Source organism: Perca flavescens, chromosome 14, assembly GCF_004354835.1.
Source record: "Perca flavescens isolate YP-PL-M2 chromosome 14, PFLA_1.0, whole genome shotgun sequence".
NCBI classification, from domain to species: domain Eukaryota; kingdom Metazoa; phylum Chordata; class Actinopteri; order Perciformes; family Percidae; genus Perca; species Perca flavescens.
The window spans coordinates 497,814-522,813 of NC_041344.1; the positions used below are offsets into that span (position 1 = coordinate 497,814).

General features: G+C 41.2%; 1 protein-coding gene across 7 annotated transcripts in view; it reads right to left on the minus strand.

Annotated features, from left to right (window-relative positions):
- The window catches only part of LOC114568716 (collagen alpha-1(XIV) chain-like), a 317,958-nt gene that overhangs the window by 127,482 nt on the left and 165,476 nt on the right, over nt 1-25,000 (minus strand). For all 7 annotated transcript variants that reach the window (XM_028598365.1, XM_028598362.1, XM_028598361.1 and 4 more), the window contains 8 exons: nt 22,125-22,264; nt 21,276-21,399; nt 14,348-14,491; nt 12,157-12,321; nt 11,018-11,056; nt 9,486-9,624; nt 7,699-7,841; nt 6,096-6,205 (listed from right to left, as the gene is read on the minus strand). In XM_028598365.1, coding sequence (XP_028454166.1) covers nt 6,096-6,205; nt 7,699-7,841; nt 9,486-9,624; nt 11,018-11,056; nt 12,157-12,321; nt 14,348-14,491; nt 21,276-21,399; nt 22,125-22,264 — 1,004 coding nt within the window. The remainder of the gene's footprint in view (nt 1-6,095; nt 6,206-7,698; nt 7,842-9,485; nt 9,625-11,017; nt 11,057-12,156; nt 12,322-14,347; nt 14,492-21,275; nt 21,400-22,124; nt 22,265-25,000) is intronic.

The following is a 25,000-nucleotide window of genomic DNA, read 5'->3' on the forward strand; positions in this document are numbered from 1 at the left end:
ATTTCAACCATTAATGTGTGTTAACTACACTAAACACAAATAAGGTTTATCAGCAAAATGTGTGCAATGCACCTTTAATGCTTCGCCATGCTATTAGCTGTGCTGCTACGAGCTAGCTTACAGCATGAGTCAGTAATTTGCGATAGCTAGCGATAGCTAACTATTAGCGCTAGCGATCTTTTTAGATTGTTTTTACAGTGACTCAGCATGAACTAAAGTACATTAAAAACATTAGAACATTTCCTCATGATTCCGACCGGTTTTTATACAAAAGGTTGCTCAACTTAAACAGCCAAAAACTGCGTATTCTCTCCTCACAATGGCTAACAACAACGAAGCTAAATGGCTAACGGCAGGCTAGCACTGTGTGCTTCACTCACCGGAGTTTTTCCTGTTTTATCAATTCATCAGAACTGTTTTTTTTTCTTCACAGCTGGGATTCTGGTAAAGGAACAGCTTATTTACGTCGCCGTATGTAAATAATCTATTTTTTTTAGGACTATTTTGTGATGTTTCCTTTCATCAATTGCTTGCCAGCAAATGACACATTCAGCACACAGCTTGAAATATCAACAGCAGATTAACCCTTGTGTTTTATATATATATATATATATATATATATATATTATAAATTATCACCCCATTCTGTGCTACATCTTCCTAGCCAACTTCATTCCCACCTATTACCTCTAGCGTTACACTTATTTCTGGAATTCATGGTCAATAAACCTCATTAATATTAACTCATACCTACTTTATGAGTTTAAAAAAAAAAAGCACAAATTATGAATTATTTTGACTAACTAAAATCAGAGGACGTGGAGTGGATCACAGACTGGTATATGTTTTTTTTTTTTTTTTAACCATTTAAATTTCTTTTCAAATGCTATGAAGTTGAATAAAACCCCCACAATTCAATGAGCGTAATGAGCCGATCCTTCATTTTACTTGCAAAAAGCGTTGTATGGAACCAACCATGTTATTTTTGAGGCAATTTGGTTTTAAGTAACCTATATTTCTGATACAGAAACTTTGAAAACAGGTCAAATTTGACCCGAGGACAACAGGAGGGTTAATATTTTGCCGTGAGTACATCCATGGTAATAACCAGTGTATTGCGTAGGCAGTGCATTATGCCCTGTGTGCACTGCAAACCCTTGCAGCAAGCTTGTGTTCAAACACCTTTACAGTGTTGCGACAGAGCACATTTATAGCTCCGCGACCTGCAGCGAAAGAACTGGAACTGGGACAAAATTTTAGGAGCGCACGTGGAAACGAAACTAAAATTACCTCGCTGAGCAACGCTGCTATTTATAAAATCACGCATACAAGGAAGTACTGTCACCATCGTGGACAGTGGAGTGCTGAACTGTAAGGATGAAACTGTAACTCTCACAGAACGGCGAGCTGCTGTCAGCGACTCTGTTTTATTGGTTCCATGGAAAGCTGTACACACACACACACACACACACACACACACACACACACACACACACACACACACACACACACACACACACACACACACACACACACACACACACACACACACACACACACATCTGAACAGCACCGACCTACTTCTGTACGCCTAACTTTGTTAGACAGCAAAAAAAGGAGAGTTTTTTAACAAGCTTGTTTGTTACCTAGAACAGTATTTCTCATTTTCTATAGGGTGCAATTATAATCCTCAACTTGTTTGTCCTGGCAGAGAGGATATGCAACAAACACACACACACAAACACACACACAGCTCTAAAGAAAACAGACCATAAACCTAAACGTGTGCTCTGTAATTTTGTTTCTAAAGTGAAGTTGTGATGACTTAAAGTTGTCAAAGTCAGAAATTACACTTTTGAATTTGCCAAAAGTATAAACTAAAAGCCTATAGGAGCCTAGCAATCCCTGCTCAGCATCCACAGATAATTACAGTTTACAGAATTACACAGTGGTACAGGCGGCAGGATGCAGACGACTAAGAGGGTCGACACCGTGCGATAGGGAGCTTCATTTCCGCGCGCGGTAATCAGTCTGTCAGAATACACTTATCGCCTTTCAGCGCCCCTCAGCAAGCACTGCTCTGTCTCTGCTGTCGAAAAGCTGAAAAAAAAGTGTGTGTGCACTGATTGGCTTACGCTTTGATGTGGACCAAATAGTTTTGGAGAAAAGTGGGGGAAAGTTAACACCTTCGCCTTCAACGCGAGGTCCAAAGTCCCAACGGTGTTCCGTATAGAGCGTATCAACGGAGACAAATTCTTTAATCTGTTAAAGAATGAACATTCAAAGTGTTCAAATGTTCAATTGCTGTAATTAACATTAACTTTATTGACCCTTTATTAAAAGAAAACTGCTGTCACATAATCACTGCGCGCAGGATGACATGCAAACGGACCTGCTGCTGCGGCTGCACTGCGATAGTGGAGAGTATATTTATTTTAATCATGACCCTGAAATATTTATTTATAGCGAGTGGAGGTAAGAGGTCAACTGTACGGAAGCATCGGGCGGATACGCAGAGTTTCCAGCTCGTTGGGATTGGTTACGTTGGTGTCTGTGAACCAGAGGTTGTCGAAATGTGTTTATACACACTAACCTTCACGTTGAAGGTACTCTGGAACAGGCTGCAATTCTAAGTACATTAAAATTAATAATTTATACCTTGAAAGTCAGCTTTTCAAACTGCAATCACAGTGTGCAACTGCAATCTACTGCATAACCAGTGTCTGTGTGTGTGTGTGTGTGTGTGTGTGTGTGTGTGTGTGTGTATGTCTCTCTGTGTGTGTGTGTGTGTGTGTGTGTGTGTGTGTTTGTGTGTGTGTGCGTGTGCATTAATGGAAACACGTTCCTTCTGTGTTTAAAGGGGTGATAGAATGCAAAACCGATTTTACCCTGTCATAGTTGAATAACGACAGTTTGGTGGGTAAATAGGACATACATAGAAGCTCAAAGTCCCACTGACACCACTTCACTATGAAAATTTCATATTTTGAAACTGCCGCTGAAAACGGGCGAATCCCAAAAACCGGAGCCTTTGTCAGCCCAGGGGTGTATTAAGAGAAGGGTCACGCCCCAACATTTACATAGGCTACACAACTGACCTGAGATCAGGTAGTCTTCTGAATCTAGGTCGCGCAGATCTCTGCTATTCCATTACAAAATACACTTCTGAAACTTTTTTATGCGAGAAATCAACCATGTAAAGCTCAAATATGGGCCGTTTTACGAAAATGGATGGCTAATTGCAAATTTTGTGTCGGAATAAGCCATCAATTATCGTAAAACGTCCCATATTTGAGCTTTATATAGTTGATTTCTCGCTTAAAAAAGTCTCAGAAGTGAATTTAATAACGAAATAGCCCGACAAACAATGTATAACTTTGCAATGAGACCTGCTGTCGAGTCTCCCATGTGTTTCTATGTAGTTTGCTCAAACCAATCAGCGCGTAGCTCATTCTGAATATTCATGAGCATACCATATTTGGAAGAAAAGCTCTTGTTCCAAATAGAGCCATATTCACAGCGTAGTTAAGGGGCTAATAAAATAGCATTCGGGCAATTTTCAGCCCAACCAATGTTACATACCCCATTAGGAGACCTTAAGGAACAGTGTAAAATACCCTAAATAATCATTCTATCACCCCTTTAACACAAATGTATGCATGAAGCAAAGTGTGCACACGTTTGACTTGATAATGTTATTACAAAGGTGTGTGTGTGTGTGTCTGTGTCTGTGTGTGCGTGTGTTCCTCGCGTTAAGTGTGAAGCATCACCACCCTATCCGACTGGAAAAACCTCGCTAAAGGACGTTTCTACACTCTTGTCACATTTCCGAAGATGTCAGCTTATCATAAACTAAGTGATAAGCTGACATCTTCGGAGATTGGCAGATGAGTTCATCTGCCAAGTGTGAAAGGTGTTAAGAAGCTGAGGGAAATGTCTGTGACCCACGGGGGACCACTCAGTCTTTCAAAGTTAGTTAGGTTCGCCAAAAGTTCAGAGACGACCATCAAATTAGAGATGTCCTCTGATCCATAATCGCACAAAAACCAACACAACAGACTCTTCAGGTGCTGTACAGGTCCTCTAGGATTATAAAATCCACTCTGTATGCAAACACACACACACACACACACACACACACACACACACACACACACACACACACACACACACACACACACACACACACACACACACACACACACACACACACACACACAAGTGTGTTTTACTGTCTTTGTGGGGACCCGTCATTGACACAATGCATTCCCTAGCCCCTTACCCTAACCTTAACCATCACAACTAAATGCCTAACCTTAACCCTTACCCTCACCTTAACCATCACAACTGAATGCCTAACCTTAACCCTTACCCTAACCTTAACCATCACCACTAAATGTCTAACCTTAACCCTTACCCTCACCCTAACCATGACCTAATTCTATCCCTAATCCTAAAACCAAGTCTTAACCCTCAAACAGCCCTTTAAAGTTGTGGGGTCCAGCATTTTGGCCCCACAAAGCTGTCCGGACTCAATGCTGGACTCCCAGTTTTTGGACCCCACGAACATAGTTAAACAAGAACACACACACACACACACACACACACACACACACACACACACACACACACACACACACACACACACACACACACACACACACACAACAAGCAGAAGAAAGGTGAAAAGGTAAGCAGGATAAGCTCCGCTGACAGCGAGCAGACAGAAGTGACACCGACACTAACACAACAGGACTTGCGAGCAGGTTCAGACTCAGGCCTTGACTATTACAATCGGTCTGTCTCTACTCAGCCGGGATTCAGATGGAGAGAAGAATGAGTGCCAGGGAGGAGGAGGAAAAGGGAGGAGGGGAGGGAAAGAGTCGGCGAATGAGTCGATACGCCTAGATGATCAATCGGGTCCCCGAGGTCCAAAAAAAAACTGCCTCGGGACACACTGAGGCGACACTGACTTGAGAAACGTAATACGTCTCCATAGCAGCAGGCGGCGCTACTCTGTATTGTTGCCCAGGAAATGAAAACCAGCAGCTGATTGGACGAAAGCTTCACATGGGGTTTGTTTTCTCCGGAAATTCAAAGCCAGACTGTCATGGCGGCTCGTTCAGAATACTAGGGCTGCCACCTCTTAGTCGATTAGTCGACTAATCGGTCGTTTTGGTCTTAGTTGACTAAGATTTCTTTAGTCGATTAGTCATTTTTTATGCTTATTCATGCTTAATTACTTATTTTCAAGAAACTTCTGAGCACATTTATGGTAAACACAAGATTTAAAGTGGTGCTTTTGCAGGATTAATTGTGGAGAAACTCAGTTTTACAGATGGTTAATTAACTACATTTATATTGTGCTTTTCTAGTGTTAACCACCTCTCAAAGCTCACAGCTCTGTCGATTAAATCAACTAATCGATTAGTCGACAAAATCCTATAAGTGTTAGTCGACTAAGAATTTCTTTAGTCGAGGACGGCCCTACAGAATACGATCTCATATTGTACTAAAATAGTTCACTGAAACATGTTTCTAAAAACATAGGGAAAAGAAATAGAAAAAAATAGAGAAAACATAGAGAAATAGGCCGTGTTGCAGTTGCTGAATCTGTCTTCATTCCAGATCAACAAAGGTCAGTTTAAAAGATTTTCGTCAGATTTTGAGAGAGTCTAGTCACGCTCATCCCGCTCGCCATTTCCGGGTGAGTCCCGACTGTCCTGCCTCCGACTGAACATGTCAGGTCGGCCAAAATGAACGCCGACAGACCCCCAGACAGACGTCGGCACGGGACACACCGAACAGACTCGAGCCACCGACATCGCTAGACTGTCCAACGGCCGATTATCGGCTTGGTGTGACAGAAACATGAGATTTTCACATGAGAACTCCAGACTCTGTCTGAGGAATCAGGTCCCAACACAGTCCCGAAGTTTCTCACATGTAGCACTTTTTTTGCAAGTTCCCGCAAGTTCATTGCATAAAATTGCATAAATATCCCGCATATAGAAAACGTGCCGTATAATCAAGGATTTTTTTGCCCCACAACAATCACAAAAGAACTCTGTATTTTTCTGGAAGGACTGTCTGACCTTATGGAAGCTGCCGTAGAAGAGTTTTTGGATTTCCGGTCCTTCGAAAGTGACCGTCTGGAACTCTCCTTTGTAGTCGTTGTTGAAGAACGTCAGAGTCTTCCCTCCGTCTGCGGGAAGACAAACAAACTACATGTCAACAACAACGGAAATTAAAAGAAAAATAAAGCACGGTTTATGTCTGGTATGGACCTTTCTCACAGCACACATTTTGACTTGTCATAGTAGGAAAAGCACAGAGGAGATTGATAACCTTAACGATGGCTGAGTTCCATCAAGTGTCCCAGTAAGATATTTCAGTGAGTCAGCATGCACAATACCAGGGTCTCTCCTAAGTGGAATGCAGCCTTCAGTAATGTTGAATACACCTGTGCTTTTTCTACTAGGACATGTCAACATGTCTGCTATGAAAAAGGTCTATAGACTGTCAAAACACTTTACAAAAACGTTCACTTTCTAAACAGTGTGCATGTATGTATGTATGTATGTATGTATGTATGTATGTATGTATTTGTTTCTGTATGTATGCGCCAATCACCAAGGCAAATTCCACGTAAGGTAACCGCTGCGGCAATAAATTCCTTTCTGAAAGTCCTTCTGTTTGTATTAATATCTTTTTCTGTAAAATAGGTATTGATTTCTTGAGCTTGTACCTGAATTGTTTCTGCATGACAACACTGAGCATCCCTGGTGTTTTATGCATTCAGTTCGTGATTGTGATGGATTTATATTCATAGATATAAAAGCAGAAAAATGTCAGACAAATGTCTTGGTCAAGGTACCCTGAAGGTTTCCACAATTTAATCTCAATTTAAGACTTTTTAAGAACTTTTTTAATACCATTTAGAATGAAAATTAATACCAACTTCACTAACATGCTGGCAAACGTATGGAGGATATAATGGAATATCAGAAAGGATTTTAGGCTATAAAACTAATTGTTTACAAAGTACTTGAACTTAATACAACATATAGTGTGGTACTCAATACATACATGCTTTGGGACAAAACAATGAAGGAGTTATTTAATCTTACGAAAGGACAATTGAAATGTTAGACCTTTGTGAACAAAATGTAAGAAAATTTAAGACTTTTAAGGCCTTATTTTTCAAATATCATATTTAAGACATTTTAAAGACATTTAAGACCCCGTGGGTAGGCCTGTCACGATAGCAAATGGGAGTGTTGTGTGTTATGTGTATGACATGTATGTGTATAGCTGTGGAGTATGTTATCATTTATTTCTGTAGCCTCTTGGACGGTTCTCAAACAGTTTACCTGGATAAATAAAAGTTTAAAAAAAAAGAAGGATACATTTTCCCAGAAATGATTGCAATAAACGATAATATTGTCATTGAGAGACCATTTTCATCTAATATAACGATAATGGCATAAAAATGCAGGTACACCTTTTCAAAGATCACTAAACCTTTATTTCTAAAGAATATTGAACACTGGAACAGGAAGACATTTTAGATATCGACAATAAATGAACGAAACAACCAAATACAATAAATAAAATGGAAATGTTTCCAGCCTGCGATAATTTCCATTTACACACACACACACACACACACACACACAGCTGAGCTGCCAGACTCACTGTCCAGGATGACTCCCACCAGAGGCTCGTTGTTCTTGTTGAGGATCTCCCAGAGGGCGAAGGGCTCCTCTGGCGTGTCGGGCAGCAGTCGGAACAGCAGCGTGATGGTGTAGTCAGACGGCAGCCCTTCAGGGTGGATGAACCTGGGACACACACACACACACACACACACACACACACACACACACACACACACACACACACACACACACACACACACACACACACACACACGTAAATAAATAGGAAAATTAGGGCTGTATTCAAACATCTCTGTCTATATGGTTCATACTGATTTTTTTTCTTATAATATATTCTGCTAATAAACTGCATATATCTATATTATTCTTACTACTATTATAATGTTTGTGCTACTACATTGCACATATCTGTACATGTTGTTCATACATTGTTCAGATCACATAGCCATATTTATTCTGCTCTTATAAGGGAACTGCTGATACACTGCACACATTTATATTTAATTTGTAAATAATAAACCACCTTCTGTAAACCAGCTGTATACTACTGTCTACACTGCACTAGATTTCTTGTCCCGTCTATACTTTGAATATCACATTGCTGCACTTTTCTGCTCTTTTTGCACTTGTGGTTGGACACAAAATGCATTTCGTCGTCTTTGTACTCTGCACAATGACAATAAAGTTGAATCTAATCTAATCCAAAGAAAATCTTGCTCCACTGAAATGTAATCTTACGTACTCTTCAACCAATCGTTTGGTCGATGGGGAAAAAACATGCCGACTCTAATAAAAAAAAAAGAAGAGGCACCTTAAACTAAACAATGCCTGAACCGATACTTAAAAAAAACAAAAACATAACCCCTGTATTGTCTTCCCCGTCGACCTGCAAGTTTTTGTTGGGTCAAAATGTAAAAAAAATTCACACTTCTTTTAGAATTTTCTGTAAATACTTTTTTTTTTTTAAGCTTTTCCCATGTTATTGTCACTTTTCTTGATGTTTTAGAAGATTATCCTGATGTTTTTGTCACTTTTCCGGACGTTTTTTGTCCCTTTTTCCAATATTTCTGTCACTTTTTTCCTACGTTTTTCAACGTTCTTTTATCAATTTTTCTTTACATGTTATACAATTGAATAAAACACCCAAATTCAATGAAAGTAGTGAACTGATCATTTATTTAACTTGTGAAGAGCATCATATGGAACCATCCACGTTACTTTGTTTTAAAATTTGGTTGAAAAAATATAGAAAACATTTTGAAAACGGGTCAGATTTGAACCGAGGACAACAGGAGGGTTAAACCAAACGATGCCTGAACCGATACTTTAAAAAATATAAGCAGAAAACAACAGTCGGTAACATTAAAGAATGGCTTGTGGCTTGTTTATTGCTAAGACCATATGGTGAATTTGAGTAATTCACTTAAAATGTAATTACAAGAACTTATTTCACCAGTCAATAGCTGACAAACAACAAAAAGAAGACCCACTAGATGGCAGAAGGGAACTTTACAACAACAGTGAACGCAGCATTGTGTCCCGTCTGTGTTGTTCACACCCAACAGCAGCAGTGTGGCGAGAAATCACGCTTTAGTGGACAGGCTGGCATTATGAAAGTAACACCAACTTTGTCCGATCAATAAGCATTTGGTCTTACCTGGAGACGTAAGCCCTAGTGGATAAGATCTCTATTTTAGGGTCGAAACAGAGTGCATTATGGGTTGTGGATACAGTCGATACTCAGATGTAGATATCGGAGCTTGTAATCTATTTATAGTGAGGGAGGAGACTTGTGAAAAACTGTACCTGGTCGGCTGTGCCATTAAAGCGTTGCTGTGCAGGTGGAAACAGGGGAAGGTGTTGAAGGTGCCGGGTACCATGGAAACACCGGAGACGCTGCCGTAGCGGTTCTCCACCAGCCCAAACAGCTCCATCATACGGAAACCTGGAGACGGGACGAAGGAATGGGAACTTCATATCCAAAGAGAGCAGCTGGCCATTTAATAAGAATGGTTAAAGTCTCAGAAGCCAGCACTGAAGCTAAATGCAAAATAAAGCTTAGCTTTTTATGAAATAACATTTATATCCCGTAAATCTCACGTCTGGTGCCGTCTGGGCTTCTACTTTTCAAAATAAAAGCGTCTGGTCCGCTATGTCTTCGTACTTTGGTGTTTTGGGTGTTTAAGTATGTAATAATGTGTTTTAAATATGGCAGCATTTCCATTCTATTCTAAAATGGTGCTGTGGTAGTTTATTTGAAGGTCTTATGAATTGCTCCTGTGTGTGTGTGTGTGTGTGTGTGTGTGTGTGTGTGTGTGTGTGTATTATTTAATTATAAAAGCCTGGAAGTGCGCCTCATGCTGCTGGTGCCATAATCTCACGCTGAGCCTGGTTTTTGGAACCATAAAGCAAATACTGTCCTCGTCTGAAATTGGGCTGGTAAGGGACAGAAATCACAGTGACGAATTTTTGTCCAAGTCCGCCTCTGTGCACTGGTCATAGGTTTTAATCCAATTGTAGTTATCCGCCCATGGGGAAGGATCCCTCCTCTGTTGCTCTTCCTGAGCTTTCTTCCTTTTTCCCCATTAAAAGGTTTGTTGGGGGCCCCTGGGTAGCTCACCTGGTAGAACGGGCGCCCCTATATATAGAGGTTTATGCCTGGTTTGACTCTGACCTGCGGCCCTTTGCTGCGTGTCATTCCCCACTCTCTCTCCACTTTCAAGTCTAAGCTGTCCTATCAAAATAAAGGCCTAAAAATGCCAAAATTATTGTTTTGTTGGGGAGTTTTTCCTTATCTCGATCGAAGGTGTAAGGACAGAGGGTGATGTATGCTGACTTGACTCGGTCCTGCCAACATTTTGTACAAAAGAAACACATACATGCATGTAAAAGTATTGTATTAACATGTATTGTATAATCGGATAATTTGTATTTTTAAACGTGTGTCTGAGTTCTTAAGCCCAAATAGCTGCATTTCTGTGGCTATGTGCCAACCTGTTTACCCAACATCCAGTCTTATTCATGAAACCAGACGTCAAAGTAAAAAAGAAGAGCTTTTAGAAGAGCAGAAGACTCAGAAAGCTCAGCTGTAAACAGTTGTTGTGTGTTTTTCTACTCATCCTGGCAGCGCCAACATTACATGACAATGAGCAATGTAAACAGTATATTTGTTAAACAAACAATATTTGTTTTTTTTGTTTTTGCTACTTCTGAACCTCTTGCACATCACACACTGTACTGCTCGTAGACAATATACTGTGCATCCAGCGGTGCATGGAAAGGGTTTCTCTTTGAGTCGCTTTGCGTTAACTCTGTGCCGCCTCCTTGTTGTCTGTTACCTGGTGTCGTGCTGCCGCTCATCGGCACGGACGGACACGCTGGGAAAAAGAAAAAGAAAGAGTTGTGTTTGATTAAGAAGACACATTTCTTCAGTGATCTCTTCATGACTTATGAAGTAAACCACGCCTCACACGTTATTATCATAAAAACAAATGTTTTTATGATAATAACGTGTTTAGGGTCAAGTGCCAACAACTAACAATTTAAATAATAATAAAAACACACAGTCCGACCAATAATCACTTATATAATTAAAATTTGGCATACCTAAACATAAACAACAATTACCAGTCATACCTTAAGACCGTAGCTAATGTTAGCAATTAATTGAGGTTAAACATAGAAACAGTGATTATAGAAATAAAATTGAAATTTCAGCATGACTTGTGGTCCTGCGGAGGTTCCACGCAGAGCTTTCGTAGTAGCCTAAGTGGCCTGCAGTTTATACTTGTGCGTTGGTGTGTGCATCAAGCAGACGTGTGTGTGTGTGTGTGTGTGTGTGTGTGTGTGTGTGTGTGTGTGTGTGTTAGAGCGAGTGAGAGAGTGATGGTGATTATCTTCAGAGTGACTCTAGAGTCCTAGTGAGAGAAACAAAGTGTCTCCCCTGTTCTTTCTGACCACGGTGGGAAATCTGGAGCAGGAGAAGTGAACCCTCTCCTTGATTTCATGTTGTTTATGGAGAAGGAGAACCAGGAAATCAACAGAGAACTCTGTAATGAAACATTATCTAACAAGTGTAGCTAGTGAAGTGGCTCTGTTGTTAAAAGTCCCATGACATGGTGCTCTTTGGATGCTCCTTATGACCTCATAAGGAGCAAGATTCCTGATTGGCAGACAAAGACAGAGCAGGATACCCAGGGCTCGGTTTACACCTATCACCATTTCTAGCCACTAGGGGACCATAGGCAGGCTGGGGGTAACTCATATTAATGTTAAAAAAAACTCATAAAGTGACATTTTCATGCCATGGGACCTGTGAGGCCAACGTTGCTCGGTTAGCACAATGACATCATTGATTTTTTGTACTATTCAAATTATATTAGACTTTCTGAATTTGTTCCAACAGCCCTACATTATCACAATTATGTGATAATTGTTGCAGGCCTACTGGAAACAGAAACCAGCTCCGGTTACTCACTGGCAGTGGCCGCCTCGCACACGAAGGTCACCAGCTTCTCTTCGATCTTGGTGAAGGCGTCCAGGTCGTCCACGAAGAAGACGTGTCGGTCGCTGGGTTTGCTGGCGATGCTCACCAGCTCGCCGTAGTCCGCATCGGCGAAGCCGATCGCAAACACAATGTAGCCTGCGTAGGACAGAGGAAGAATCAAGAGGACTCGCAACTGTCTTCAGCAACTATATGAAGCGAGCAGTCTCTACACGCCCCAAAGTAGTCTGTCTTTAATAGCTGTGTACTACTAACCCTGTATGGATGGGATATGATTTATTATCGAGTTTGACAGTCAAGCATCACTAAAAGAGACAGAAATATATCTAGAAATAAAGGAGCGATTCAAAAAAAGCTGTGCAGCAACAGTTTAGTAAACCTACCAGCTGTGGAAGAAGTATTCAGATCCTTTACTTCAGTAAAAGTACTAATACCACACTGTAGTTGTAAAAGTCCTACCTTGAACATGTTACTTAAGTTATAATCTGTAAGTATCATCAGTGTTCTGACCTCTCTAAAATAAATTAAGAAAGAGTTTGGTTTTTAACATAATTGTGTGTACAGCAGCGCCCCCTTTTTGGCTAACCAGCAGTAGTAGCTTTAGTTTAAGTTTCACTTTCAGTTGTACATTTCCATCAGAGTGCCAGCGCAGTATTCTCCTGCTGCATATTTTCTTCTTACATTGTTGCCTTGGATACTATTTGTCCGTAAGTACTGTATAGGTTACTAAAAAAATGTTAAAAGTAATTGTACTTGGCATATCTTTGGTTTATTGGAGTTTTCTAATGTCAAATCACTAAATTGATAGTTAGCATGGCTATTAGTTGTGACTCAGCATTTTCTGTTGCTGAAAGTTGTCAGTTTGCACTATATTTTGGGTATCTGTATTAGTTTCATCTCATTTCTGTTTGTCTTTGGCTCTTCGTTACAGTTTTACAGTATAATAAGGAAAGGACAGTTTCTTCATCGAACCCCAAGAAAAGTTATGCCTTGTGTTTTTTGGGAGAACTTTACACTGTTAGCTAACTGTCGAGTTTTGAAGAAGCTACTCATTACAAGGACAGTTTAATCAGGAAAATGTAGTTAAAGTAAAAGTAGAGAACTCTCCTCCCATTGTAGAAAGTGTAAAGGATCTAATTAATGGTCTAATCATGTCAGCTGGACTTCATCAGATGTTACAAACTACATGTTTTCTGTGTGCAGAGATCTTAACGTGTAAGTAACTAAAGTCACTAAAGCTGTAACAGATGAATGTAGAGTAGTAAAAAGTACAATATTTCTGAAATATAGAGGAGTAGAAGTAAGAAGTGGCATGAAAAGAAAAGACACACACACTCACACAAATAGAACTGGTGCCCATGTATGGGGAAAGAATCCAATCAGGACAAAAGCATATGATCCCAGCCCTAAATTCTATTGTTTTTTTATTGCTTTAGCATTTTAAGGGCATTTTCACACATCTTACAACACACGTGTCAAACTCAAGGCCCGCGGGCCAAATCAGGCCCTTTGCAGATTATGATCCGGCCCGCCTATCCATTTAGGTTCACAATAGATTTTGGCCCGCCTAGTTATGCGCCAAAAACATGGGAAAGTGTTTTTTTAACTGCAGTTAAATAGACACTCAAAGCAGAATTTGGCAGATTTGCCGACTTTGAGACTCAGAAATTTCTTCATATTTAGGCAGAAACATTGTTGTAAAAAAAAAAAAAGATACTTGTTTTTGCTTAATTTGCTAAATTCTATGATGGCTAAGGAACATTTTTGCTGACCTGTGTAGGGCTTTATGTCGACAAATGCAACAAAAAGCATAAAAAAATGAAAAAAAGGCAACAATTTAAATAAAAAGGTGACAAACATCTGAGAAAGCCATAAAGAAGTCAGGAAAAAAACATACAAAAATGACTACAGCAATGTCAAAAAAGTGACATGCTGTAATACAGTCAAAGATATTTTACTTTTTCAATGAAACAAAAATAAGTCAATAATCTCTACATGTCTGGCCCTTGAGGTGATTCTCTTTTTCCACTGTGGCCCTCAGTGAAAATGAGTTTGACACCCCTGTCTTACAAAATCAGCTTTCTGTATAGTGACCCTCACACACACACACACAATAATAATAATGTTTACTGCTGGGACTTTTTGTAAACAGCACAGCTCTGACCTTCCATCTGCATCTCCTTGGAGACCTTGTTGACGTCGTCCTGAGAGCGGCCGTCGGTGAGGACCACGAGGACATTGGGGATGCCCCGCCTCATGCCCCCCTCTGCCGTGAAGATGTTTTCCTTCACGTGCTGGATGGCTCGACCTGATTGGACACACGGTTCAAAATCATTCGGCGAAACGATGCGATCACGCAACCATCCTGAAATCCATATTATTTATCGCAATGTTTAGTGCCTTATAGTTCACAATATAGCCTTCGTCACATCGAACAGATCTTCTTTACTGTCCGGGAGTTAATAGAGAAGTTGGGAAATATGCTTTCTGTGTTAGAGCTCCTCGTGACTGGAACTGCCTTCCTGCATCGATTCGCTCGCTTACGTCTTTTCCTCTGTTCCGAACTGCTTTGTTAACACATCTTCAGAATACTTGTCTATGTTTCTAGCTTTTCAGATTTGTAATTGATAGGTGTCATGTTATGTATGTGTGTAGGCTATATATGAATGAGCTTATGTACATAAATGTCCATTGTGATGTTAACTTTGTCAGTTATATGTGGGATTATTGTGTAATATTTAATATGTTACATTAGTCGTTTCTCAAACATTTTACATGTGATAGGGACGGGGGTAGGGATATTGAGAGCCTATGTGTGTGTAGTGTGGGCATGCGTGTTTTTTATTATTATTGTTTTTTTGTTGTTGTTTTTTTCTTCTTCTCTTTTCTGTTTGATTGTATCTACTCTTTTGTTCTGCTGTTCTGTTGTTTTGTACATGATCCTGAGGACCCCCATGAAAACGAGATGATGCATCTCATGGGGTTGATCCTCTAATAAATGTTCATAAATAAATAAATGATTTCAATCATCGAAACAAACAACTGGTTCCAGCTTCTCCAGCTGCTTTCTCCAGTGTTTTAAAAAAAAAAAAAATCTTTCTAAAACTAAATATCTTTGGGACAAAACAAGACCTTGAACCTCACTGGGAACGTGTGACGGGTAAAAAAGAAAATATATTTATTCAATATTATATATGATACAATTAACCAAAATAACAACAGCAGACTGATTGGTCGACAGACCGCAGAGCTGCTGCACCAGTGTTTCCCATAGATTGATATATTTGTGCCGCCACACAATCAATGTTGACCGCCACATACTGCCATACATGCTCTCTCTCTCTCTCTCTCTCTCTCTCTCACACACAAACGCAAGACCCTACTTCTCCGTGCAGATTCATTAATGCCATTGATTATTCTACACACTCCAATTACAGTAATGCAGGTGGCGATACGAGCCTTAAACTTGGGTTTGCGATCCGCTAATTAACACACAGAAGAAGACATCGACCGACATCGATCTATTTCCCCCGCAGGGAAGGCGGCTGGAGTCGATCCGGAGTTTAAAGGTCCCATGGCATGAAAATTTCACTTTATGAGGTTTTTTAACATTAATATGAGTTACCCCCAGCCTGCCTATGGTCCCCCAGTGGCTAGAAATGGTGATAGGTGTAAACCGAGCCCTGGGTATCCTGCTCTGTCTTTGAGAAAATGAAAGCTCAGATGGGCCAATCAGGAATAGGGGACCACTAAGGTCTATATAAAAGAGACTTCAGATACAGTATTAGGGGACCACTAAGGTCTACATAAAAGAGACTTCAGATACAGTATTAGGGGACCACTAAGGTCTATATAAAAGAGGTTCAGATATAGTATTAGGGGACCACTAAGGTCTATATAAAAGAGACTTCAGATACAGTATTGGGGACCACTAAGGTCTATATAAAAGAGACTTCAGATACAGTATTAGGGGACCACTAAGGTCTACATAAAAGAGACTTCAGATACAGTATTAGGGGACCACTAAGGTCTATATAAAAGAGACTTCAGATATAGTATTAGGGGACCACTAAGGTCTATATAAAAGAGACTTCAGATACAGTATTAGGGGACCACTAAGGTCTATATAAAAGAGACTTCAGATACAGTATTATAAGGTCTATATAAAAGAGACTTCAGATACAGTATTAGGGGACCACTAAGGCCTATATAAAAGAGACTTCAGATATAGTATTAGGGGACCACTAAGGTCTATATAAAAGAGACTTCAGATACAGTATTAGGGGACCACTAAGGTCTATATAAAAGAGACTTCAGATACAGTATTAGGGGACCACTAAGGTCTATATAGAAGCACCCAAAGAGCACCATGTCATGGGACCGTTAATGGTTACTATTATGACAGGTTTATGAAGGTTTATACTGCATAGAGAAAGTTTTGGCGCCCTTTAAAGAGGTTTTAGCCTGCGCCAGAGGAATATCACGAGCGCCAAAATGTCTGATTGTCGGACATCGCACCGGACTCTCCAGGTGACCACGATACGAGCCATAAGTCAAAGTTTTGAGTGCTTTCGCGGCACTGCCCTGCCCGGGCGTCGTCTCGCTCCGCCTCTGTGCTGAGGCCCGTTGACGTGACAGCACCAGTTAAACTGTATTTCACACTATGATGGTCACATTTGCAACAGTCTGCGGTTCAGATGCACGCTGAACCGTAGGAGCAGTCACTGTTACTCTACATCACGGACAATTTATCGATCGATATTTCAAAATAGAAAAACATTACACTTCATAATGGTTTGTATTCTTAACGCTATTGTATTATTGTACACATTAGCAACAGTCACTCCTACATTTTTCAACTGAGGAGCAAAACGAGCCCGTCCTGATCTGGTGAGCTCCAGTTTTCCACTCGCAGATCAGTCCGGCATCTTGAGATAGAGAAAATTTGGAGCCATTCGCCAAAACGACCGACCAATCGGCGTTGGTTTTGAGGCGGGGTTTAGGAAGGAAGCGACTGTTCAGTCCGAACAACGTGGCGGCTTCCACGGATGAGATGAGCGTAGCTATCGCAGCGAGTTTTATCAAAATTAGAAAGTATTCCTTCATTGAAAGAAGAGTAAAAAAACGGCACTGGAGGCTTTTCTCGGAGGAAAAGATTTTTTTGCTCTTCTCCACAACTGGTTTCGGCAAGAGGTTTGATCTGATTGGTTGATTTGACCCGTCTATCACCAACTATAGGAGGTGATAGACGGATGGTTTATCCAATCAGCTAACCAGGATTTTCGCCCCTTGCCCAAAAGTTCTCCAACGGAAAGTTCCCAGAAGCATATGCCGAGCAAATGCGAAGCGACCCATCTGGTGGAGTCAGGTTACAAGTCCGCAGAGTTCAACGTAACATTCTAAGCCGATTTTTACTGGCCCCCTATACGCTTAAAAACAACGTAGAAAGAAATGGTAAAAAAGCAACGTGGCATCATGACTTTGCGTAAACATACACACCACTTTCCTAAAGCCAAATGGTGTGTTATCTGTACGCATTTTGAGCGTTCCACATGTATGTCTACATGTACAGTACAGGCCAAAAGTTTGGACACATCTTCTCATTCAATGTGTTTATTTATTTAATGACTATTTACATTGTAGATTCTCACTGAAGGCATCAAAACTATGAATGAACACATATGGAATTATGTACTTAACAAAAAAGTGTGAAATAACTGAAAACATGTCTTATATTTTAGATTCTTCAAAGTAGCCACCCTTTGCTTTTTTTGATAACTCTGCAAACCCTTGGTGTTCTCTCAATGAGCTTCATGAGGTAGTCACCTGAAATGGTTTTACCTTCACAGGTGTGCTTTGTCAGGGTTAATTAGTGGAATTATTTCCCTTATTAATAAAAAAAGCAAAGGGTGGCTACTTTGAAGAATCTAAAATATAAGACATGTTTTCAGTTATTTCACACTTTTTTGTTAAGTACATAATTCCATATGTGTTCATTCATAGTTTTGATGCCTTCATTGAGAATCTACAATGTAAATAGTCATGAAAATAAAAAGGAAACGCATTGAATGAGAAGGTGTGTCCAAACTTTTGGCCTGTACTGTATATGTATGTATGTATATGTATGTATATGTATGTATATATATATATATATATATATATATATATATATATATGTGTGTGTGTGTGTGTGTGTGTGTGTGTGTGTGTATTTACCTGAACGTGCCCCTTGGGAAAAAGATACGGTCGTGCCCTGTTCGTACTAACCAAATGAACTGGACTTTGTTGTCAGATGTGAAAGCCACCTTCCCTTACCGCATTATACCGTTACATTTAAAATGTTGAATTGCTACCTGCAGAATTTTGTATAAAAATATTTGCAGTACAATTTTCTTCTTTTTCAGTCAGCTACCACCACAAGTAGAATTTAGTTCTGTGGCAAACACACCGTGCACGGTTATTACATCTCAATAAAAGAACGGAGTCGCACCCGGTCTGTCAAATAACTCCAGTAATCAAATCCTCGGCAGACCTGCAGGAGCTCTGGGGGAGGCTGGCTTAATTGCGGTGTGCAGAACGAGGCGACCGAGTGCCTTTAAACTCCCCAAACTGCTGCCGTCTAATAGAACGGTGAGACAAGGGGAGAGGAGGAGGAGAGGAGGAGAAGAGAGGAGGAGAGGAGGAGGATTAATGCTTCACGGTGAGACGGGGGGAGAGGAGGAGAAGAGAAGGACGAGAGGAAGAGGATTAATGCTTCACAGTGTGACATTAAGCAGGGGGAGTTGAGAGGAGGAAAGGAGGAGAAGAGAGGAGGAGATGAGGAGGAGGAGAAGAGAGGAGCAGGAGTAGAGAGGAGGAGAAGAGGAGGAGAAGAGGAAGAGAAGGAGGAGAAAAGGAGGAGAGGAGGAGAAGAAGAAGAAGAGGAGGAGATGAAGAGAAACAGGTAAGAAGGAGGAGAGGAGAGGAGGAGAAGAGGAGTAGGAGAAGAGAGGAGAGGAGGAGGAAGACAGGAAAGAAGGAGGAGTAGTGGAGAGGTGGAGAGGAGAGAAGAAGAGGAAGAGAGGGAGGAGAGGAGGAAAGGAGAAGAAGTTGAGGAGGAGATGAAGAGGAAGAGAAGGAGGAGGAGGAGGAGAGAGGAGGAGAGAAGAAGTTGAGGACGAAGAGGAGGAGACGAAGAGGATGTGAGAGGAAGAGGAGGAGGAGAGGAGGAGAGAAGAAGTTGAGGACGAGGAGGAGGAGATGAAAAGGAGGAGAGAGGAAGAGGAGGAGGAGATGAAGAGGAGGAGGACTGCTGCTTTACGGTGTGACATTAGCGGTGGGAGAGTTCCAGTCTGGTCCCTGCAGGAGGAAGTGACTGGGCTGCTTTGTAAACACTGATTAATGACTCCACCTCTCGCTGCTTCCCCACGGACTTCCCTCTCATTACACACACACACACACACACACACACATACACACACTCTCTCTCTATATAGGCGTCTGTGCATCTTAAACAAGGGCGGAGGCATTGATGCAAACACACTCTTCTGTGTTTTACACAAACGTACGCACAAAGACACGTGTTGACAGGAAAGTGCATGTGTCTAACTTGCAGACACGTACACACTGACACAAAGGCAGACACACAGATTTAATTATCTGTGTTTGTCTGCCAGTCAATAAGTATTGATAATGTTATTAGAAAGTTGTTTCTGTGTGTGTGTGTGTGTTTAAGTTAGACTGTTGCCTTGTCTCACACTGTAGCTGTTCTATTATTCGCCTTTACCCACTTAGTCATTTTATCCACATTACTGATTATTATTCATCTAAAATCTCATTGTGTAAATATATTTTGTGAAAGCACAGATAGTCAACGCTACAATATCGTTGCGGTATCGATATCGAGGTATTTGGTGAAAAATATTGTGATATATGATGTTCTCCATATCGTCCAGGGTTAGGGTTAGACATGCAGGAAAACCGTCACAGGTCGGACTCGAATCCTGGACCTTCTGCTTACGTGCGCCCGCTCCACCAACTGAGCTCACCGGCCACGGGGAAATCTCTTTTTAGGGTGTCGTCCTCTACCATTGGACAGATCGAGTGCCAAGAGACTGGGACCAGTCCGTACACCAACCAGGAAGCACCAACGTTTTAAACCACGGCAGCCTCACGTTTTAGTTATTAACCAATCAGAATAGCCTGCTCATTTTCTCATATATTGCTGACAGTGGATTCTTGAACCGGAACGATCCTTGTATACTAGTCTCTATTATTATTCCAGCTTTAAAGGTCCCATGACATGGTGCTCTTTGGATGCTTTTATATAGACCTTAGTGGTCTTCTAATACTGTATCTGAAGTCTCTTTTATATAGACCTTAGTGGTCCCCTAATACTGTATCTGAAGTCTCTTTTATATAGACCTTAGTGGTCCCCTAATACTGTATCTGAAGTCTCTTTTATATAGACCTTAGTGGTCTTCTAATACTGTATCTGAAGTCTCTTTTATATAGACCTTAGTGGTCCCCTAATACTGTATCTGAAGTCTCTTTTATATAGACCTTAAGTGGTCCCCTAATACTGTATCTGATATAGACCTTAGTGGTCCCCTAAGTATCTGAAGTCTTTTTATAGACCTTAGTGGTCCCCTAATACTGTATCTGAAGTCTCTTTTATATAGACCTTAGTGGTCCCCTAATACTGTATCTGAAGTCTATTTTATATAGACCTTAGTGGTCCCCTAACACTGTATTCACCATTTCTAGCCACTGGGGGGCCATAGGCAGGCTGGGGGGACTCATATTAATGTTAAGAAAAAACAATAAAAAAAAATAAAGTGAAATGTTCATGCCATGGGACCTTCAATTAACCACCTTAAACGAGAGAAGTCGTTGGTCTTTGTTCCTAACTGACCAAAGTGGACCGCGTCAGGCCCTTGGCCCCCTCTAATATAACTAATATAATATAACTAATATAACTAATATATTATTATGCTACCCGACTGCGAGAACACATTCTGGCAGCGTTCAGTAACTCGGGAGCAGTTCTTCCGTTCTCCCTCATTACGCTGTGCTGTCTGTCTCTCTCGGCAGCCTGTCTCCGGTGCACTCACCCGTCTTGGTGTTCCCCCCCTTGTAGGAGATCTTGTTGATGGCGTCCAGCAGACGCTCCTTGTCGCCGTACGAGTTCAGCTTGAACTCGGTCCGGGCGTCGTCGCTGAACTGTGCGATGGCCACCTGTTGCACAACGCAGGAACACCACATACGGTATAACAGATCAACCATAACAACGTTTCACACTGAAGGGGAATTTAAAGAAACAGCTTAGCTTAGTTTAACAGGGCCATAGACAGCTTAGTGGAGGGGGGGCTCAGACAGAAAGACAGACAGAAACACAGACACAAAGACAGACAGACAGACAGACAGACAGACAGACAGACAGATAGACAGACAAACAGAAACATAGACAAATACAGACAGACAGACACATAGATAGATAGACAGACAGACAGACAAACAGAAACTGAGACAAACACAGACAGACAGACAGACACAGATAGATAGACAGACAGACAGACAGACAAACAGAAACACAGACAAACACAGACAGACTGACACATAGACAGACAGACAGACAGACAGACAAACAGAAACACAGACAAACACAGACAGGCAGACAGAAACACAGATACACAGACAGAAAGACAAACAAACAAACAGAAACACAGACAAACAGACACAAAGACAGACAGACAAACAGACGGAGACAGACAGACAGACAGACACATAGATAGACAGAGACAGACCGACATGCAAACAGACAGACAGACAGACAGACAAAAAGGTCGTTTGAACCACCCAAGGAATATTGTTTTCCGGCCCAAAATGTTTTTGAATATTACGTGCATGTAAACGCAGGCGATGAATGATTTGGACTTAAGTTTTGAATGCGCCGGCGGTACCTGTGTGCCATCCGGGCCGATCCGGTCCAGAGCTCCGCTGGTGCTGTACAGGAAGCGGATGATCTTCAGGAAGTTGTCATCGCCGATACTCCAGGAACCGTCCACCAGGAAGACCAGGTCGGCTTTGGCTGCTTTACAGACTGAGACGAAGAGGAAGATTGCAAAGGAGAGGGGTCAACTTCAACTTCTACTTCACATGTGTCCCTCGAAGGGTGATTAGGTGTCCAGCAAACATAAACACATACAAGACTAGAGGTGTGAATCTTCACTGATCTCCCGATTCAATTACGATTATCACGTCAGCGATTCAATTCGATATCTCGATGCATCACGATGCGTCAAATACATGATTCTGTTAAAGCCATGTAGGATATTTAATTCATAGCTTTTCAAGCTCCAAAAACCAAACATTCTGCATGCTTTAAAATGGATACATAAAACTATACAGCACTGAGCAAATGGCGCTGCCTGAATGTGCAAAACACATACCAGAATATGTAAACAGAAATGTTGTCAGGCCGACATTAAATTGTAAACAGAAATTATCGATTATGGCCCGGCCGATTATCGATGCAGCATCGTCCATGTCCGAGATTTGATGCATCGATTATTTGATTCATTTCAACACTTCTCTACAAGACACATGAATACATTCAAGTTCTACACACAGTCCAACTGGAACACAACCGTAACAGTACGAGGACAAATAAATACCGGTACAAGGTGCATGGATAGCAGCGTCAAAGTCACCTACGTACGGTAGGAAAAAGTGCGTATCAGCCTACAAAAGCTGACTGAAGTATAGCACGGTGTAAAGCCTTAAAATTTTGCCGAATCCCGTAGGAAGGACGGCAAAAACATCTTTCCGATCGACAAATGCCTCGATTGCGGTTCTCTGTTCCTCTTTTAAAATGAGTGCCCTGTTTGATTTGATTTATTGGGATCTCCATTAGCTGGGGCGGTAGCCACAGCTATTCTTCCTGGAGTCCACCCACAACTTGTGCAGCTATACATTGACGTGCACAATTACATTAAAAACTACCACCAAAAAACAGCAATACATCACTGAAAGAAAAACAACGAAAATAATAACAAGACATAACAACATTCAACACAACAACACAGGACCTAGTTTAAATTATTCACAAACCATAGAGATGAGATTATAACATTGTTCACTAATAATATGACCAAGCAAATGCACACAGAGAACCCTCAATGATACTAACAGCAATCTTATTATTATCCAATACAGAGTTCTGCTCAGCTAGGAGATGTTCTTTTAAGTGATACTTTGAGGTTTTCCATTTTGTTGTCAATATCTTCTATAACAGATGCGATGGCGAAATCTACACATCTCTTTGGTGACGTGGTTGATTACGTTACTGTTGATCATCTGTCCGTCACCGTATAAAGCCCGCCCTGACAATTTGATTGGTCCAAAAACAGCTCTGGTCGGAGCATAGTTGCCCCACAACGGATCAAGTTCGACCAAGTTCGGCTGGCATCCAGGCTACCATCCAGGCTACCATCCAGGCTACCATTTTAATACATCATGCGTCTGAATATGGATAACGCTAGCGCTAGTGAGATGCTTGCTACACTTACATTTCTAGTAGAGGCAAATCGGCAAAAAACACGTTTTATTTTTTTGATTCCCGGCTTTGTCTGCGGCGCTCCCTCTCTTCAGTCTCAAAAAGTCTCTTCACCAAATTGCACGTGAGAAGGCTATATGAGATGTGCAATAATAATATTTCGCCCGGCAGTTTGCCTCGGATTAGGGTGGCACCTAAATCATGGTTGCAGCTGTCGCCGTGGTCCCACTCCGCGCCCTGCTACACCCTGCTCTACCCTGCTATGCCCTGCTACACCGTGCAGTGCCCTGCTACACCCTGCTCTACCCTGCTCTACCCTGCTATGCCCTGCTACACCGTGCAGTGCCCTGCTATGCCATTTTATAGTCACTGTTCCATTATCTTTATTGTGACTATTATTGCCACTGTTCATCACACCCCCAACCGGCCACCAAGAGCCTGGGTCTGTCCCAGGTTTCTTCCTAAAAGGGAGTTTTTCCTTGCCACTGTCACACTAAATGCTTGCTCTTGGGTGAATTACTGGAATTGTAAATTATAGAGTGTGGTCTAGACCTACTCCATCTGTAGTGTAAAGTGTCTTGAGATAACTCCTATTATGATTTGATACTATAAATACAATTGAATTGAATAATAGTCAAACATATTTAACTTTTTGGTTAAATAAAAGCACGTTCGTGAGCTCTACATGTCTGGCCCTTCATGTGATTCTCATTTTCCAGTGTGGGGCCCCTTAGTGAAGTTGAGTTTGACACTCTTGATGGAGACGAGTGGACGTGTTATGAGGCTTTAATCGCTTTAAATACACAGATCTATTTTAATCATTCAAACTGTGGAGAAAAGCAAAAAAATTCTCAAAGCAAATACATGAAATATTTTTGTTGTTTGCTGTTGTTGTTTATATGGTGGACTTTTATTTTGATTGCTTTGCTGATGAGGACGAGAATGAAAAGCATTTATTTCTCAGCTTTCTTTGCTTTTTCTCTTCTTTGTTTGACTCGTTTTATAACTATGCTTTCATTTCTTTTCGTTTCATCGCCGTGCAGATAAACAAACCTTGACTCTGACTTTGACGGATGACGAGGAACAAAAAGAGTGAAAAGAGCTTTTGAGTGAAGTAAACCTGTCATCGATTGGATGGAATGAGGTCTTAACGATCGAAACTCCCTAAAAGTTGCCTCCTTCAAATGATCGTCCAATTACTCCTCTAATAAAAATCACCTTTCAGGGTCAGCTGCTGCCGAATTGATCTGCACACGGCTCTAATTCTGTCATCGGCTCTTT